This window comes from Coregonus clupeaformis, chromosome 39 (assembly GCF_020615455.1).
Source record: "Coregonus clupeaformis isolate EN_2021a chromosome 39, ASM2061545v1, whole genome shotgun sequence".
Taxonomy (NCBI): Eukaryota; Metazoa; Chordata; class Actinopteri; order Salmoniformes; family Salmonidae; genus Coregonus; species Coregonus clupeaformis.
Genome location: NC_059230.1, coordinates 14,699,961 through 14,720,121, shown reverse-complemented (window position 1 = coordinate 14,720,121; position 20,161 = coordinate 14,699,961). Strand labels below are relative to the sequence as shown.

At 43.7% G+C, this 20,161-nt stretch overlaps 1 protein-coding gene across 1 annotated transcript in view; it reads left to right on the top strand.

The window, feature by feature from the left end:
* Positions 1-20,161, top strand: part of LOC121554161 (inactive ubiquitin carboxyl-terminal hydrolase 53) — a 63,430-nt gene that overhangs the window by 13,929 nt on the left and 29,340 nt on the right. Inside the window, exons 2-8 of the mRNA XM_041867627.2 lie at positions 2,419-3,107; positions 5,555-5,647; positions 5,852-5,986; positions 12,621-12,731; positions 14,796-14,878; positions 15,097-15,181; positions 15,487-15,633. Coding sequence (XP_041723561.2) covers positions 2,964-3,107; positions 5,555-5,647; positions 5,852-5,986; positions 12,621-12,731; positions 14,796-14,878; positions 15,097-15,181; positions 15,487-15,633 — 798 coding nt within the window. The 5' untranslated portion in view covers positions 2,419-2,963. The remainder of the gene's footprint in view (positions 1-2,418; positions 3,108-5,554; positions 5,648-5,851; positions 5,987-12,620; positions 12,732-14,795; positions 14,879-15,096; positions 15,182-15,486; positions 15,634-20,161) is intronic.

Here is a 20,161-nt window from a genome sequence, read left to right as displayed (position 1 = left end):
GCTCAACTGGTTTTGGATGACACTTTGTGTCGTCCCACAGTCTGCTCTGCTATATTCTCAAGAGTTTATGCTCGAGCTGAAAAAGTTTTGAAAACAACCTAATTATAAACTGAAGGAGATAATATTTTGAAAAACAAAAGCTACAAACCTCAACAATCTCCTAGTCAAAAACACAGCATGGTTCCCAACTTCCTAACTATGACAATTTCAGTTCTGCATACAATCACCATCTTCTTATGTAGAGAGGTCTCCAGTCTTACAACTTTACCCCTTTATTATAGCTAATGCTAATGGAGCAGATGCCCATTCATCATACTGTATGTGGAAAGGTTCACCACTAGAGGGAACCAAGTCTCAGTGTACCTTCCACTCTATTGATTATTGATAGTGAATATACACTGAGTGTACAAAACATTATGAACAGCATGAAAACCCCAGCACTTAAATCTGTCTTGCCCATTCACCCTCGGAATGGCACACATACACAATCCATGTCTCACTTATCTCAAAATTCCTTCTGTAACCTGTCTTCTCCCCTTCATCTACACTAATTGAAGTGGATTTAACGGGTGACATCAATAAGGGATCATAGCTTTAACCTGGTTAGTATATGTCCTGGAAAGAGCAGGTGTTCCTAATGTTTTGTACACTCTCATACTCGGTCCTGCCACCCCCCCCTTCCTTTTTTTCGTTGAGGTCCTCAGTATTGGCCAAATAATTGCAAAAAAACATACCATTTAGATAGGCCCACTGGGCTATAAATGGACCAGCCCATCTGGCATTTGCCAGAACTGCCCTGTAGCCAGTCCGTATCTGACTGCATGCCTTGAAATGTCTACCAGGCACAGTACATTACTCATGCAGTGGATCTATTTGTTGATTGTCAAGCTATGGGTGGCACTTCAATGTTCTACATGGGAGCTTTTGAGCTATGGAATACAATATTTGCATCATCATGTACTCCGAGGTGCCTAACTTAAAACAGAAGTATGAATTGCATGTGAGTTGACAGTGGAAACTGCTGTTCAGTGTCTCATTCTAACATGTATAGCTTCTAGATAATTTCCTGTGAGCATTCCACTTGTCTGATAACTTCCCCTAACCACATTATTTGCAAAATGGTAGCACTAATGTGAATAGCACTAAAGAGTCCATCTGTGTTCCTCAGCCAACATTTAGAAGATACAAACAGACCGATATGAACAACAAAGAAACACATGGTTTATGGAGCTAATTTGTTTACTGGTCTGCTGAGTCCCCTGTGGGGTACCACCTTAATAACCTTGACACTGAATTGCCTGGCTCTTTACCATAAGTATGTACATGCATTGTACTTAAACAACCCTATACCAGCATGTCCAAAGGGAGCAGATGACATATTGCAGACGACACCGGCAGCATTCTGGGAAAAAGCTCTATGTTCTCTGTCGTGGATCGGTTGTTGCATTCGAAGTTCAATGTGTCGGTAGGACCTTGAGCATGTGGGCTGCACTGCTTCCAGGTTCAACTGAATCTCAAATGGTTTACGACACACTGGTGTCCCGGTTATGTTTTCGAGAGGCTATTGCGAGCAGCAGGTCAGGCCGGGCCAGGCCATGCCTTGTCTGCCATGTTAGCCTTGGAGCGGACTTAGCATTAGGCTAACACTCATAAGTTGAAAGGCTATGAGAACTACTACATGGCCGAATGTTGAAAGGCTGGCCATTGGCAAGCCGTTGGACCTGAAGGAAGGCGTGCTGCAAGTAGCTAATTTAGCCCTACATTGTTTACTGGGCTGGTGATATTACTGTGTAACTTGGCATAGCTCCCTTTCTGTTTAACCTTCATCTCGGTAGCTGGGGAACGACTATTCAAAGTGACAAGATGACGAAAGGTTTAGGCTTTAAAGCACGTAATATGCACAGTCAGCTGTAATGTCTTAGTTTGGTGGACTTTGGAATTTGTGACCTGATTTCTCTGAGACCTAAACAATGTGATCTTTGGTAATCTTTTATACATTAATACTGTGAACTGTAAATGATCAATAATTACTTTTGTTTTCCATTCTCCAATAAATGTGTTTAGAAAGAGGGAATAGATTAAATGTACATAATCTTTCAAATGTTTTATTTAGAAACATTCAGTACAGAGTCCTCTGTAAGTTAATGGATAAGCTTTGTTGACATATATTATAAAGAGGGTGGGGTCAACTACTGACCTGGAAATAGGTGAAGCCTGATGTTTACTCTTGCCAGAAAAATAATTTACTAACTGGGAAGATCCAAGCACCCCATCAATTCTTGTCCTGACTAAATGTTTTTCCATAAAGCTGATATAGTAATCCATGATACGTGGAATGTTAATCCTGGATGTTCATTTGTTTTCTGTGAAATTTATTATTTTTGTGGTGTCAAGTCTTTTTCACTATTTCTTTTACAGATCAGACCCCATTGACATCAAATGGCAATCGCTGCCGGTTAGATCTTCGCTATGGATGAACCTTGGAAAGGCCGATCAATTCCATTTGACTGCTCTATAATGTCCTGGCAATGTGGAGAGCCCCCAGAGGCACTGAATCCCCAGTGCAGAATGATCCAGGCTGGAGAATGCCTAACACCCCTACTTCAGGAGTCAAACAGCTACGCATAAGAACAATCGGACTAGCGATCTGTGACAAAAGGATTTTGTCTGGATTCCAGACTTCCTAGCTAGTGACTTTCTGAAACATTTCTCCCGGTTTCTGTGACATTTAAGACCTTTCCAAGTTGTGGACAAGGTAAAATCCCCTTCCTCTCGAGCTGCGTAGAGGTGGGAGTAGTCTCCCATGTGTAGCAGGACAGTAGCTGCTGCTAGTGGAATAACGTAGCCTCAGACTGTCTGGGGTTCCTCTTGACGGGGCGAGGGATCCCACCGCTGCCACCAACGAGCCCCAGTCTGCCTCACCGAGTGACTCCACTCCCGTCAAAAGGCAGACCCTCTATCCAATGGCATGGGTCAAGTTCTTCAGGAAGCCGGGAGGCAATCTCGCCAAGTCCTACCAGCCGGGGAGCATGCTGTCTCTAGCCCCCACCAAAGGCCTGCTGAACGAGCCAGGGCAGAACAGTTGCTTTCTCAACAGTGCGGTGCAGGTGAGTCATATCTAACCAATGAATAGTAAATGAATACTGCATGTTTTCAGATACTTACAATAAATGCTTTGTTTTTCAATGACCATATACAGTGAGGGAAAAAAGTATTTGATCCCCTGCTGATTTTGTACGTTTGCCCACTGACAAAGACATGATCAGTCTATAATTTTAATGGTAGGTTTATTTGAACAGTGAGAGACAGAATAACAACAAAAAAATCCAGAAAAACGCATGTCAAAAATGTTATGAATTGATTTGCATTTTAATGAGGGAAATACGTATTTGACCCCTCTGCAAAACATGACTTAGTACTTGGTGGCAAAACCCTTGTTGGCAATCACAGAGGTCAGACGTTTCTTGTAGCTGGCCACCAGGTTTGCACACATCTCAGGAGGGATTTTGTTCCACTCCTCTTTGCAGATCTTCTCCAAGTCATTAAGGTTTTGAGGCTGACGTTTGGCAACTCGAACCTTCAGCTCCCTACACAGATGTTCTATGAGATTAAGGTCTGGAGACTGGCTAGGCCACTCCAGGACCTTAATGTGCTTCTTCTTGAGCCACTCCTTTGCTGCCTTGGCCGTGTGTTTTGGGTCATTGTCATGCTGGAATACCCATCCACGACCCATTTTCAATGCCCTGGCTGAGGGAAGGAGGTTCTCACCCAAGATTTGACGGTACATGGCCCCGTCCATCGTCCCTTTGATGCGGTGAAGTTGTCCTGTCCCCTTAGCAGAAAAACACCCCCAAAGCTTAATGTTTCCACCTCCATGTTTGACGGTGGGGATGATGTTCTTGGGGTCATAGGCAACATTCCTCCTCCTCCAAACACGGCGAGTTGAGTTGATGCCAAAGAGCTCAATTTTGGTCTCATCTGACCACAACACTTTCACCCAGTTCTCCTCTGAATCATTCAGATGTTTGCCAAAGAACTTCAGACGGCCCTGTATATGTGCTTTCTTGAGCAGGGGGACCTTGCGGGCGCTGCAGGATTCCAGTCCTTCACGGCGTAGTGTGTTACCAATTGTTTTCTTGGTGACTATGGTCCCAGTTGCCTTGAGATCATTGACAAGATCCTCCCGTGTAGTTCTGGGTTGATTCCTCACCATTCTCATGATCATTGCAACTCCACGAGGTGAGATCTTGCATGGAGCCCCAGGCCGAGGGAGATTGACAGTTCTTTTGTGTTTCTTCCATTTGCGAATAATCGCACCAACTGTTGTCACCTTCTCACCAAGCTGCTTGGCGATGGTCTTGTAGCCCATTCCAGCCTTGTGTAGGTCTACAATCTTGTCCCTGACATCCTTGGAGAGCTCTTTGGTCTTGGCCATGGTGGAGAGTTTGGAATCTGATTGATTGATTGCTTCTGTGGACAGGTGTCTTTTATACAGGTAACAAGCTGAGATTAGGAGCACTCCCTTTAAGAGTGTGCTCCTAATCTCAGCTTGTAACCTGTATAAAAGACACTTGGGAGCCAGAAATCTTTCTGATTGAGAGGGGGTCAAATACGTATTTCCCTAATTTAAAATGCAAATCAAATTATAACATTTTTGACATGCGTTTTTCTGGATTTTGTTGTTGTTATTCTGTCTCTCACTGTTCAAATAAACCTACCATTAAAATTATAGACTGATCATTTCTTTGTCAGTGGGCAAACGTACAAAATCAGCAGGGGATCAAATACCTTTTTCCCTCACTGTATCCAGAGCAATGGGATGGAAGTAGAGACACTGTTAATATCTGATAAGGGGAATGGGTATTAAAACAATGCCCAATCCCTTGATTGCAAAACATGATCTAATTTCCAGAAGGCTACATTCCTCATGTTAGCTTTGCTTATTCATAGTAAACAGCATCTCCCTCCACAGAAAAAATATTTACCACCATCAACATTACTTTACAGCCTCAAATCCAATAAGCTTAGTCAGTCTCTAAATGCTTCAGTACTTCCCGGCAAGTTACTGGAAGGTTGTTTTTGCCTCGTGGGAAGGCAGTTGGCGGACTCTTCCAGGCCGTGACTCAGAGGGTGAGACACGGCTGAGCTGGATGAAGACGTCCGCTACTCAGGGCTTTGTTTCCAAGGAACAGAAACCCTCCCTCCCCTCTTTCTTTCCTCTCCCTCTCTCCTTCCTCTGTTGTCCTCATGGCCTGACACAACCACCCAGCCCCTCTAAGCACCATATACCAAGGAAGGACATCACTAGCCCTAAATCCACAGTCGAGAATGTTTGAGGTCAGGTCGCAACGTGAAGTTATTATTATTGTTCGAATTATTAACCGGCCCTCAAATGTCCCCTTTAGAACTGAAAGTGTTACAAAAAATAAATAAAATAAAAACCTGTCTTTCATCAAAGGAAGGATTAGCTGGGAAAGTCGGGTTCATAATGAGAGTTCGGTGTGGAATATGAGGTGCTTTCACAATAATATGTTTTCTTCAATCCCATGTTCAGGTACTGTGGCATCTGGACATCTTCAGACGCAGTCTGAGGCAACTTCCTGGACATTTCTGTCTCGGAGACTCATGCATCTTCTGTGCGTTGAAGGTATGCGCCATTCATCAAGTCTTACAGTTGTTGCAAGCGATCACAATATGAAAAAAAAGTGGCATTAGTAGGGCTTTATCGTTGCTGACACGGTACCGCTAGTTTGATAGCATTGCCAATAATTTGATTTGGCATTTTGTTGTAAATAAGTATTGTGTTTTCATTTGCATAATTAAATGAATTAACTTATTTTCTGTTCCGCAGGGCATCTTCTCCCAGTTCCAGCACAGTCGGGAGCGCGCCCTGCCCTCAGACAACCTGCGTCACGCCCTGGCCGAGACTTTTAAGGATGAGCACCGCTTTCAGCTGGGCTTCATGGACGATGCTGCTGAGTGCTTCGTAAGTTCCTGTGGCAACTGACCAGGCTTTCCGGCAGATCCTTGGTATCCAGGGGGCCTCTGAGCAGAGGCGACTGGGGCCTCCCCAGGCATGGATGTGTATGTTTGTGTGTGTATGTTTGTTTGTGTGAGTGTGTTGGGGACACTTGAGGGGGGGGCTCTGTAACAAACATTTCAGCGAGGTCACTGTCTGAAAGAGGTCTGCCCTTCTCCCATCAATCCCCTCAACACAGCCTCTAATATATTATGGTGGTGGGTTACGTAAGCCGAAACACGATCTTTGGGCGTTTACTGTTTCCTCACTGTATTATGCAGCATCAGTCTGAGTGGTTTAAAGTGGCTATTCAGTACACTTGTGTTTAGTTTGGCTACAGTGAGGGGAAAAAAGTATTTGATCCCCTGCTGATTTTGTAAGTTTGCCCACTGACAAAGAAATGATCAGTCTATAATTTTAATGGTAGGTTTATTTGAACAGTGAGAGACAGAATAACAACAAAAAAATCCAGAAAAACGCATGTCAAAAATGTTATAAATTGATTTGCATTTTAATGAGGGAAATAAGTATTTGACCCCCTCTCAATCAGAAAGATTTCTGGCTCGCAGGTGTCTTTTATACAGGTAACGAGCTGAGATTAGGAGCACACTCTTAAAGACCATCGCCAAGCAGTTGGTGCGATTATTCGCAAATGGAAGAAACACAAAATAACTGTCAATCTCCCTCGGCCTGGGGCTCCATGCAAGATCTCACCTCGTGGAGTTACAATGATCATGAGAATGGTGAGGAATCAGCCCAGAACTACACGGGAGGATCTTGTCAATGATCTCAAGGCAGCTGGGACCATAGTCACCAAGAAAACAATTGGTAACACACTACGCCGTGAAGGACTGAAATCCTGCAGCGCCCGCAAGGTCCCCCTGCTCAAGAAAGCACATATACAGGGCCGTCTGAAGTTTGCCAATGAACATCTGAATGATTCAGAGGAGAACTGGGTGAAAGTGTTGTGGTCAGATGAGACCAAAATGGAGCTCTTTGGCATCAACTCAACTCGCCGTGTTTGGAGGAGGAATGCTGCCTATGACCCCAAGAACACCATCCCCACCATCAAACATGGAGGTGGAAACATTATTCTTTGGGGGTGTTTTTCTGCTAAGGGGACAACTTCACCGCATCAAAGGGACGATGGACGGGGCCATGTACCGTCAAATATTGGGTGAGAACCTCCTTCCCTCAGCCAGGCCATTGAAAATGGGTCGTGGATGGGTATTCGAGCATGACAATGACCCAAAACACACGGCCAAGGCAACAAAGGAATGGCTCAAGAAGAAGCACATTAAGGTCCTGGAGTGGCCTAGCCAGTCTCCAGACCTTAATCCCATAGAAAATCTGTGGAGGGAGCTGAAGGTTCGAGTTGCCAAACGTCAGCCTCGAAACCTTAATGACTTGGAGAAGATCTGCAAAGAGGAGTGGAACAAAATCCCTCCTGAGATGTGTGCAAGCCCAGTGGCCAACTACAAGAAACGTCTGACCTCTGTGATTGCCAACAAGGGTTTTGCCACCAAGTACTAAGTCATGTTTTGCAGAGGGGTCAAATACATACTTCCCTCTTTAAAATGCAAATCAATTTATAACATTATTGACATGCGTTTTTCTGGATTGTTTTGTTGTTATTCTGTCTCTCACTGTTCAAATAAACCTACCATTAAAATTATAGACTGATCATGTCTTTGTCAGTGGGCAAACGTACAAAATCAGCAGGGGATCAAATACTTTTTTCCCTCACTGTAACTTCCAAACGTTGATTCTACTGTAATAGAAGTGGTTGAAAAAGTACCCAATTGTCATACTTGAGTAAAAGTAAACATGCCTAAATAGAAAATGACTAAAGTAAAAGTCACCCAGTAAAATACTACTTGAGTAAAAGTCTAAAAGTATTTGGTTTTAAATATACTTACATTTACTTTTGATACTTAAGTATATTTTAGCAAATACATTTACTTTTGATACTTATTTGCTAAAATATACTTAAATATCAAAAGTAAAAGTAGAAATAATTTCAAATTCCTTATATTAAGCAAACCAGACAGCACCATTTTATTTTTTATTTGAGGATAACCAGGGGCACACAACAAAACTCTGACATAATTTACAAACGAAGCAGTGTGTTTAGTGAGTCCGCCAGATCAGAGGAAGTAGGGATGAGCAGGGATGTTCTCTTGATAAGTGTGTGAATTGGACCATTTTCCTGTCCTGCTAAGCATTTAAAATGGAACGAGTACTTTTGGGTGTCAGGGAAAATGTATGGAGTAAAAAGTACATACTTTTCTTCAGGAATGTAGTGAAGTAAAAGTAGTCAAAAATATAAATAGTAAAGTACAGATACCCCCCAAAAATGACTTAAGTAGTACTTTAAAGTATTTTTACTTAAGTACTTTACACCACTGTCTAATAGTAATTCTTTATTACCCTGTTCTTTTTAACACTTATTCTAGACCCAACAGAGAAAAGGTAATTACCATCTGGGAGCACAATGTTCAGACGCTTCACCACTAACTAAGAAACATCCAGGATTTAGGAATTTTACTGTACATTACATCTAGTTTTAGACTTCATCTTAGCTAATGATTTAGTTCCTCTTCAGCCCTTTAGCCATAGGGCTTAAATGAGGCTACACTACAGTACATTGTGTTCTCTGTCTGCCTGTATCGGGTTTGTCACTGTAGTGTAATTGCTCTAAACCTAGTCAGCACAGACATATAATCATTTTCTGTTTAGCGCATCAGGTCGAGTGGGTAGGACATTCACTCAGGAGAGCTCATTATACAGTGGAGGATAAACAGCAGAGAAAATGAAGTCTCTTTCTCTCTAGAACCGGAGGTGATGAGAAAACAAGTGGCCAGCCAAACCGATAAACCAATATGCCCACTCTCCGAGCTCCCCGGCAACACAGGGAAGCAGTCACACGAGCCGTTCAAATTTACCTCCAGATTCTCCGTTTCCCGTGGTTTCAGTCTCCTATGGGAGTCTGTTTTGAATAAGCAATGATTTTCAAAGAACCATGATCCAATGAAATCCAAGGTGGTGGTTGAAAGGTCAGGTACCAAACAAAACAAAAAACTAAATGTTTGGATTCTTGTTCTGTATACAATGCCCCTCTTTCAGTGTGGCAACAATGCTGATTCATTTCCATAGCTAGAATAAAAATGTTTGCACACCTGAAGTAACGTGATATTGGGTAGAATGGTTAAAGGGGCTTCTGCACACTGTACAACGTTTCTTTTTTCCCCCTTTATTTTAATGTGCAGTTTGGTCAGATAGTGTCACGTTGTATAATGATTAGAAGACAGGCGCAGGAATATGTATTAGGGCTTTTATTACTCCACCCAACCGTGGCACCCCAGTCCAGGGCCTGTCGGGTCAGTGCCAAGATGACTCTGGCAACCCTGTCTCTCCCGGAGACAGCCTCGGCATAGCAAGCGAGGTACAGGTCGCATTGCAGAAGGAATCCCTTGCATCTCGCTGGCGTGCCGTCAAAGAGCTCCGGGAGGGACAGGGGTATTCCGCGGACCGGCTCAGATGGAATGAAGGCAGGTAGTGGTGGTGTGGGGGCTGGTGCCGGAACCAGTGCTGGAGACTCCTCGTGATGCTGGACTGTCTCTACGATGGTCGCCAGCTCGGCCTTTCCCGCTGTCTCTATTTTTATGGGTCGATTATTCTGTCACAGTGTATAATGATTGGAAGATAGGCGCAGGAATACGTATTAGGGGTTTTATTACTCCACCCAACACAAACACGTGTGTGTATATGTGTGTATATATATATATATATATATATATATATATACACATATACACACACACACACGTGGGTTACACACAAGGGATGTAACCCAAACAAAGAGTGAGGTGTAACCTCTACACAGTACACGGGACGAGACCCGTAAACAAAAAGAGCACAATACACGGTACAGTTGAAGTCGGAAGTTTACATACACCTTAGCCAAATACATTTAAAATCAGTTTTTCACAATTCCTAACATTTAATCCTAGTAAAAATTCCCGGTCTTAGGTCAGTTAGGATCACCACTTTTATTTTAAGAATGTGAAATGTCAAAATAATAGTAGAGAGAATGATTGATTTATTTCAGCTTTTATTTCTTTCATCACATTCCCAGTGGGTCAGAAGTTTACATACACGCAATTAGTATTTGGTAGCATTGCCTTTAAATTGTTTAACTTAGGTCAAACGTTTCGGGTAGCCTTCCACAAGCTTCCCACAATAAGTTGGGTGAATTTTGGCCCACTCCTCCTGACAGAGCTTTTTCAGTTCTGCCCACACATTTTCTGTAGGATTGAGGTCAGAGCTTTGTGATGGCCACTCCAATACCTTGACTTTGTTGTCCTTAAGCCATTTTGCCACAACTTTGGAAGTATGCTTGGGGTCATTGTCCATTTGGAAGACCCATTTGCGACCAAGCTTTAACTTCCTGACTGATGTCTTGAGATGTTACTTCAATATATGCACATAATTTTCCTTCCTGATGATGCCATCTATTTTGTGAAGTGCACCAGTCCCTCCTGCAGCAAAGCACCCCCACAGCATGATGCTGCCACCCCCGTGCTTCACGGTTGGGATGGTGTTCTTCGACTTGCAAGCTACCACGTTTTTCCTCCAAACATAACGATGGTCATTATGGCCAAACAGTTCTATTTTTGTTTCATCAGACCAGAGGACATTTGTCCAAAAAGTACGATCTTTGTCGACATGTGCAGTTGCAAACCCGTAGTCTGGCTTTTTTATGGCGGTTTTGGAGCAGTGGCTTCTTCCTTACTGAGCGGCCTTTCAGGTTATGTCGATATAGGACTCGTTTTACTGTGGATATAGATACTTTTGTACCGGTTTACTCCAGCATCTTCACAAGGTCCTTTGCTGTTGTTCTGGGATTGATTTGCACTTTTCGCATCAAAGTACATTCATCTATAGGAGACAGAACGCGTCTCCTTCCTGAGCGGTATGATGGCTGCGTGGTCCCATGGGGATTATACTTGCGTACTACTGTTTGTACAGATGAACGTGGTACCTTCAGGCGTTATGACTTCAACTATATATACACATACTAATCAGGGGGAATGGGAACCAGGTGTGCGTAATGAGACAAGACAGTCCGCGGTTGGTGGTAATGAACCAGGTCAGTGACGCCTAGAAAGCCGGTGACGTAGACCTCCGGAACTGGTGAACGGAAAGAGCAGCAGTACCGGGGGGGATCCGTGACAGATATTCCTTTTGTCAGGCATGTCATTTTAACATTCTAACAACTGTCTTAATTCTGTGTTTATTTCTCCGTGGGCGTTACGTTGCATGAACGTTTTGCTGTGTGTATGTTAAGATTTGGCAAGGTCACTCTTTCTTTATCCTAACTATCCCATGGGAATCTTGGGTTTACATGCGGAAAGTAAAGACAGAGTCAAGGCCCTGTAATGAATGCTTTAGCGGTACGACTTGGATTTATTTATGAGCAGAATTAGCCAGTGTCAGATTAAATGGCTGTGCGGTTATGGAGGTCTAAAAGCAGCCTGAATGTTTTATAAACCTAGTGGGATTCCATAGCAACAGCAGCGAGTTTCAAGTGGAGACTGCTTGCACACAGACTGGTTCCTTATTTACAGTAGTCAGGCACAGCAAAACAACCTAGCTGTTAAATGTCACAAAATATACAGCTGTATTGGGGGGAAAGTATTTATTTTCTTTACTGGTACATTGGGGAGAGTAGATGAGGGTGATTTGAGGGTAATACATGCTGGGGAAAAAGAATAAGCTGGTGATTCCTAATATTGTAATCGAGGGGGATGATTGATTGCTAAAGTTTCAATTTGGAAATGAGAATGTTCCCATGGATAAGATCGAACAAACGTTCTAATGGAATATAATGTGATTAGTTGACAACTATTACCTAAATCTCTCGTGGACAGATCTACGTAAACATAACTGGTACTGTCACCATCCTATGGCAGTGGTTCTCACATTTTTGTTTTTGCCTTAGCACTACAAAGCTGATTCAAATGATCAACTCATCAAGCTTTGATTATTTGAATGGGGTGTGAAGTGCAAAGGCAAAAAAAACAACATGAGGGCCCCCAGGGCCAGAATTGAGAACCACTGTCCTATGGGATGTGTAAGATAACGAGCAGCATTAATTCCGGGTATTGGGTTTTCGTTTTTATTTGGACGTATCAGGATTGGGCAAAGGTGGTGCTAAAACTGGTGTGCCCACACGAATGATATACACTGAGTATACAAAACATTAAGAACACCTGCTCTTTCCATGACAGACTGACCAGGTGAATACTGGTGAACACCATGATCCCTTTTTGATGTCACTTGTTAAATCCACTTCAATCATTGTAGATGAAGGGGAGGAGACAGGTTAAAGAAGGATTTTTAAGCCTTGAGACAGTTGAGACATGGATTGTGTATGTGTGCCATTGAGGGTGAATGGGCAAGACAAATCATTTAAGTGCCTTTGAACGGGGTATGGTTGTAGGTGCCAGGCACACTCAATATTAGGAAAGTGTTCCTAATGTTTGGTATACTTGGTGTATGTTTTCTCATTTCTTATTGGCTTACTATATTCCCACAGGAGAATATTCTGGAGAGGATCCACCTGCACATTGTGCCTGAGGAGACAGATGCCTGCACCTCCAAGTCCTGCATCACACATCAGAAGTTTGCCATGACGCTCTACGAACAGGTTCGAGGAAACCACTAGCATCTGGCAACACCCCCCCACACACACAGGTCCATATCCAGTTGCAGGCACGTGTATTACACACACACACTCCATCCATCAGGGGTGCAGCAGCAGGCACATGGATCACTGTCTGAGATGGGAGCTACCCAATCCGTCATGTCTCCAGAGTGGGGCTACTCCTCTGGAATACAGAGGGTGGTTTTCCTCGGATCTCTGGGAGCGGTAGCAGTACAAGACGAATAATATCACATAAGATCGCCACGTATTTTTTCCCCCACAAACCCTCCCTGCGGATATGATGTTCATCTATGATACCATGTCCCAAAACTCCAGAGCAGTCCTGTCATCAATGTATCAGACAGCTTTGGTGATGCAGAGGTGGCCAACTCTCCTCTCTGAGAGCAAGTAGGTTTGCAGACATTTGTTCCAGCCCTGCTTTAACACGCCTGACTCAGTTAATCAGCTGCTCATCAGGACCTTGATTAGTGGAATCAAGTGTGTTAGAGTAGGGTTGGAACAAAAGCCTATACACCCAGTAGCTCTCTAGCTGGAAGGTTGCTTTGATGAGTAGCCTAGGTTTCAGTAGAGGCCCTATAGTTTACTCTGGCGTATTTGGCAGGCTGCATTTGCCTAAAAGATGGATGACTTATACACTTGGGTTAGACACATTAGAAGTCCTTTAGAACAGGGCCAGCACCGAGTTTGGAAAACCCTGCTTTAGAACACCTTTATAAGTACTCTTCCTCCCGGGGAAGGACTGCCCGTTCCATGATCTCGCCATCACGGTTGACAACTCTGTTGTGTCCTCCTCCCAGAGTGCGAAGAGCCTTGGCGTGACCCTGGACAACACCTTGTCGTTCTCCGCTAACATCAAGGCGGTGACCCGATCCTGTAGGTTCACGCTCTACAACATTCGGAGAGTACGACCCTGCCTTACACAGGAAGCGGCACAGGTCCTAATCCAGGCACTTGTCATCTCCCGTCTGGATTACTGCAACTCGCTGTTGGCTGGGCTCCCTGCCTGTGCCATTAAACCCCTACAACTCATCCAGAATGCCGCAGCCCGTCTGGTGTTCAACCTTCCCAAGTTCTCTCACGCCACCCCGCTCCTCCGCACACTCCACTGGCTTCCAGTTGAAGCTCGCATCTGCTACAAGACCATGGTGCTTGCCTACAGAGCTGTGAGGGGAACGGCACCTCCGTACCTTCAGGCTCTGATCAGTCCCTACACCCAAACGAGGGCATTGCGTTCATCCACCTCTGGCCTGCTGGCCCCCCTACCTCTGCGGAAGCACAGTTCCCGCTCAGCCCAGTCAAAACTGTTCGCTGCTCTGGCACCCCAATGGTGGAACAAGCTCCCTCAAGACGCCAGGACAGCGGAGTCACTCACCACCTTCCGGAGACACTTGAAACCCCACCTCTTTTTAAGGAATACCTGGGATAGGATAAAGTAATCCTTCTACCCCCCCTTACACCACCCCCCCCCCCCAAAAAAAAAAATACAAAAAATAAACATATTGTAAAGTGTTTATCCCACTGGCTATAAGGTGAATGCACCAATTTGTAAGTCGCTCTGGATAAGAGCGTCTGCTAAATGCCGTAAATGTAAATGTACTCTGGTAAAAAAAAAAACATGGTCTACATGATAGATCAGAGGTACTGATATCTGAGCCTTGAGGTCATGTGTAGTGCAGGTATTGTTTTCTTCTTGGTAGTTTATTAATTGATCTGTACGTACTGGAAACTTCACCCTGAAACTGAAAACCAGCAATGCTTTGGACCTCAAGGCCCGGAGTTAAGGGGGCAATAGATTAAGTCTGAAGACCGGACACAAACCACAACCCACCCGCCACTTTTCCTTTCATCTCTGACATACACTCCACTCTCTCCCATCACAGTTTACACAAACACCCTACAGTAGTAATTTCCCCATAACCGTCCCCAAACTACTACCCCTCGCAAAATGACACGCTGACTTGATAATTATTGCTTGGCAGTGGCTAAGCGGCGCCTAGCTAATGGCCATGTGTCTGTGTCGTGTTCCTGTTCCCCTCTCCCCTGCAGTCTGTCTGCCGTAGCTGTGGGGCATCCTCCGACCCCCTGCCCTTCACTGAGCTAGTGCATTATGTCTCCACCACTGCCCTCTGGTAAGCCATGCTTATTGTTTTCGAACTGACATCACACAGAACACATTTCTCTATGTTCCTCGTAGGGTTACTGAGTGACTTTTGTACTTTCTAGCTTTGTCTCTCTCTAATATACACGCGCACACAGGTGCACATGCAAGCATATTTATCTCTATCCTTCTCCATCTCTTTACCTTTCTTTCCTTGTCTCACACTCTTTCATTCTCTGGTTCACTCAGTCAACAGGTGTATCAGAGGCGGGACCAGTCATTTGGAGAGCTGCTGCAAGCGGCCAGCACCATCGGGGATTCCCGCAACTGTCCGGTAAGTGGCTGCCCCATCAAGCATTAAGAAAGTCATGCATGTCAATGGAAAATTTGTGCAAAGACTATCGCACACAAGTCAAGTCAGGATGCACCTCCATCTCCATCACACTAAACAACTACTAAGGAGGAGAAATTCGGAAAATCACTAGCAAGACAACAGCAGAAAAATTAACTGTGAAATTGTATTTATGGTTCTTGGTACTTAGTTAGTTAGTTGGCTAGTTACTTTGCTTAGTTAGTTAGTTAAGCTGGTTAGTTAGCTCTGCTCCCCTTGTTACATATCTTGCCTCTCTCTGTCATCAGAGTAACTGTGGCCAGAGGATCAAGATCCGCCGTGTCCTCATGAACTCTCCAGAGATAGTCACCATCGGCTTCGTGTGGGACTCGGACCAGTCGGACCTCACAGAAGACGTCATTCGCTCGCTGGGGCCACACCTCAACCTTTCCGGGGTAAGGACATCAAGCCATCAGGGACCAAAAGCACATTACTACGAAGCTCAGTTCAGTAGGGTAGAGCTATGTCAGTCGGTCTGCTCTTGTGTTTTGTTCAATGAAAGTGCACCTACTACCATACCCCATTCAAAGGCACTTCAATTGTCTCAAGGCTTAAACATCCTTCTTTAACCTGTCTCCTCCACTTCATCTACACTGATTGATTTAACAAGTGACATCAATAAGGGATCATAGCTTTCACCTGGATTCACCTGGTCAGTCTATGTCATGGAAAGAGAAGGTGTCCTTAATGTTTTGTACTCTCAGTGTATCTAAAGTTGGATAGCACTTTATAATAATGTAACAAAGCATTTATAATGGATTAGTAAATAGTTCATTCATAATGTATTAATCATTACTCCATTCATAAGATGTTTAACACTCAGAGCACCAGAATTCCATAACTACTAGAATGGCCATGATGGTCATTCTGACCGTTGATATTTCAAGTGTATAAATATTCTATAATAAATTGCTAAATTAATGCTTTTATTATGTTAAGATAGGTCATAAGAAACCTCAGGACACAAAATGTAAATTGTAATCAGTCAGAAAATGTATTGATTGATTTAGAAGCGATAGTGTTGCATACCCAGCTGGCCTGTCCACACTACATCTAACTACATTGAAACTAATTTCACACACAAAATAATAAATGATGCCTAAAGACAAGATTGAATTGACAATAGTCTGATGGGTGACAATATTATCAATTGTCAAATCGAGAATGAAGAGACGGAGGACCTGCACAGTGTGCATTGACAAAGAAGTGAGGAGTGTACCGAATAGCACTTGAGCGTACCAAATAGCACTTCTTCCATATCATCCTACAGAGTCCATGCAGGCCAGACGTTATGATTGCTACAGTGAGGGAAAAAAGTATTTGATCCCCTGCTGATTTTGTACATTTGCCCACTGACAAAGACATGATCAGTCTATAATTTTAATGGTAGGTTTATTTGAAAAGTGAGAATCAGAATAACAACAAAAAAATCCAGAAAAACGCATGTCAATAATGTTATAAATTGATTTGCATTTTAATGAGGGAAATAAGTATTTGACCCCTCTGCAAAACATGACTTAGTACTTGGTGGCAAAACCCTTGTTGGCAATCACAGAGGTCAGACGTTTCTTGTAGTTGGCCACCAGGTTTGCACACATCTCCTCTTTGCAGATCTTCTCCAAGTCATTAAGGTTTCGAGGCTGACGTTTGGCAACTCGAACCTTCAGCTCCCTCCACAGATTTTCTATGGGATTAAGGTCTGGAGACTGGCTAGGCCACTCCAGGACCTTAATGTGCTTCTTCTTGAGCCACTCCTTTGTTGCCTTGGCCGTGTGTTTTTGGTCATTGTCATGCTGGAATACCCATTTTCAATGCCCTGGCTGAGGGAAGGAGGTTCTCACCCAAGATTTGATGGTACATGGCCCCGTCCATCGTCCCTTTGATGCGGTGAAGTTGTCCTGTCCCCTTAGCAGAAAAACACCCCCAAAGCATAGTGTTTCCACCTCCATGTTTGACGGTGGGGATGGTGTTCTTGGGGTCATAGGCAGCATTCCTCCTCCTCCAAACACGGCGAGTTGAGTTGATGCCAAATAGCTCCATTTTGGTCTCATCTGACCACAACACTTTCACCCAGTTCTCCTCTGAATCATTCAGATGTTCATTGGCAAACTTCAGACGGGCCTGTATATGTGCTTTCTTGCGCAGGGGGACTTTTGCGGGCGCTGCAGGATTTCAGTCCTTCACGGCGTAGTGTGTTACCAATTGTTTTCTTGGTGACTATGGTCCCAGCTGCCTTGAGATCATTGACAAGATCCTCCCGTGTAGTTCTGGGCTGATTCCTCACCGTTCTCATGATCATTGCAACTCCACGAGGTGAGATCTTGCATGGAGCCCCAGGCAGAGGGAGATTGACAGTTATTTTGTGTTTCTTCCATTTGCGAATAATCGCACCAACTGTTGTCACCTTCTCACCATGCTGCTTGGCGATGGTCTTGTAGCCCATTCCAGCCTTGTGTAGGTCTACAATCTTGTCCCTGACATCCTTGGAGAGCTCTTTGGTCTTGGCCATGGTGGAGATTTTGGAATCTGATTGATTGATTGCTTCTGTGGACAGGTGTCTTTTATACAGGTAACAAGCTGAGATTAGGAGCACTCCCTTTAAGAGTGTGCTCCTAATCTCAGCTCGTTACCTGTATAAAAGACACCTGGGAGCCAGAAATCTTTCTGATTGAGAGTGGGTCAAGTACTTATTTCCCTCATTAAAATGCAAATCAATTTGTAAAATTTTTGACATGCTTTTTTCTGGATTATTTTGTTGTTATTCTGTCTCTCACTGTTCAAATTAACCTACCATTAAAATTATAGACTGATCATTTCTTTGTCAGTGGGAAAACATACAAAATCAGCAGGGGATCAAATACTTTTTTCCCTCACTGTATACCCTATCAGAAAGAGCAGATTCCAAGGCTTTTAATGAACCTATGTTTGCCAAACAACTCTACAAATTGCGCGGATGGTCTCTGTTTCAAAATATACATTTTTCCAAGAATAACCGTGGCTCCATGCATTCCTCATGTGAGTAGGCTACTGGTGACAATCAGCAATAGCCATTTGGGAAAAATATCCTTTATTTTCTTCTATATATGTGTGTTGACTGTGGTAGGGCAGGGCCTGGGATGTCTGCTAAATGAACAAGTTGATTTCATTGGTATGGCGCAGCCATAGATTGGCATGGCGCAGCCATAGCCTTGTCTTCTAAGTACAGATAAATAAAACTCAAAGCATGCTATTCTGTTCTTTTTAAATAAATTGCCTTGTATGTTTTTTTTATGACCTTCCTAAACAAAATATTAATGGATTTCTTTGTGATTGTGTACACTGAGTATACAAAACATTAACAACACCTGCTCTTTCCATGACATAGACTGACCAGGTGAATCCATGTGAAAGCTATGATCCCTTATTGATGTCACTTGGTAAATCCACTTCAATCAGTGTAGATGAAGGGGAGGAGACGGGTTAAAGAAGGATTTTTAAGCCTTGAGACATGGATTGTGTATGTGTGCCATTCCGAGGGTGAATGGGCAAGACAAAATATTTAAGTGCCTTTGAACGGGGTATGGTAGTAGGTGCCTGGTGCACCGGTTTGTGTCAAGAACTGCAACGCTGCTGGGTTTTTCACGCTCAACAGTTTCCCGTGTGTATCAAGAATGGTCCACCACCCAAAGGACATCCAGCCAACTTGATACAACTGTGGGAAGCATTGGAGTCAACATGGGCCAGCATTACTGTGGAACACTTTCGACACAGTCCATGCCCTGATGAATTGAGGCTGTTCTGAGGGCAAAAGGGGGCGGTGCAACTCAATATTAGGAAGGTGTTCCTATTGTTTGATATACTCAGTGTACATTAAAACTAGCAAGGCAGAGAGCTAGAATCTTAATATCACAAACAGAACTGGAGTATTTGTATTTATTATGGATCTCCATTAAAAATGCAGCGTTGGTCCATCAAAATTAAGGCAGTTATATACAAATAAAAACATGACATTTCACAACAGATTTCACAACACATTAAGTGTGTGCCCTTAGGCCACTACTCTACTACCACATATCTACAACACAATCCATGTGTACGTGTGTGTATAGTGCGTATGTTATCGTGTGTGTGTGTCTCTTCACAGCCCCCGCTATTCCATAAGGTGTAGTTTTATCTGTTTATCTGGAGTTCTAAGCAGTTTTAGGAGGGCATGTAATTTTTTTTATGGTTTTCCCCGGCTTGTACTTTTCCTTCTCCGATAGTTGAATGCGCCGTGCCCAGTTGATAATTATCCGGATAATTGCCTCGAAACTGGCCTAATCACCAATTGTGAATGAAGAACAGGGCGGGCCGTTCTGTTGTATTCATCTATTGTAATTATAATCTCAAAACGGTGTACCCTATATCAGTCCACCGAATCCAAGCAATTTTATCAGTTTACTCAAGGACTACTTGGAGTAGGCTACACAGTGAGAGTGTGTCATTTACAATGGTAAGACCAAGATGAATGGATGCTGCATTAGAGTTGCTACAAGATCTGAATGAAAACGACCTAAATGGCGGGGAAGAAATGGATCATGACATCTGATTATTATTATTCTGATTCATGCTGAACGGCTTTCCATATCTGGGAAAGCAGATGAGTCTCGGATAATGTTTTGGATCAGATGGCACGGCTGTACTAGGTGAAAGGAGGAACTCGCCTGTACTAGGTGAAAGGAGGAACTCAAGCAGTGCTTGAACACCATGAGCAGGAAAGACATCATCAGTCTGGCACACAGGCTACGTGAGCGACATATGAGGGCCAAGGTAGCAGCAAAGATTCCACGGGAGCCATTGTGCAAGCCAAATTGCGCACAGCTCCCGGGGAGGAGAAACTGCAAGGTGGGCAGATGCACTCGGAACAGAACCCACAACACCTGTTTCAGCTGCAAGCGACTTATT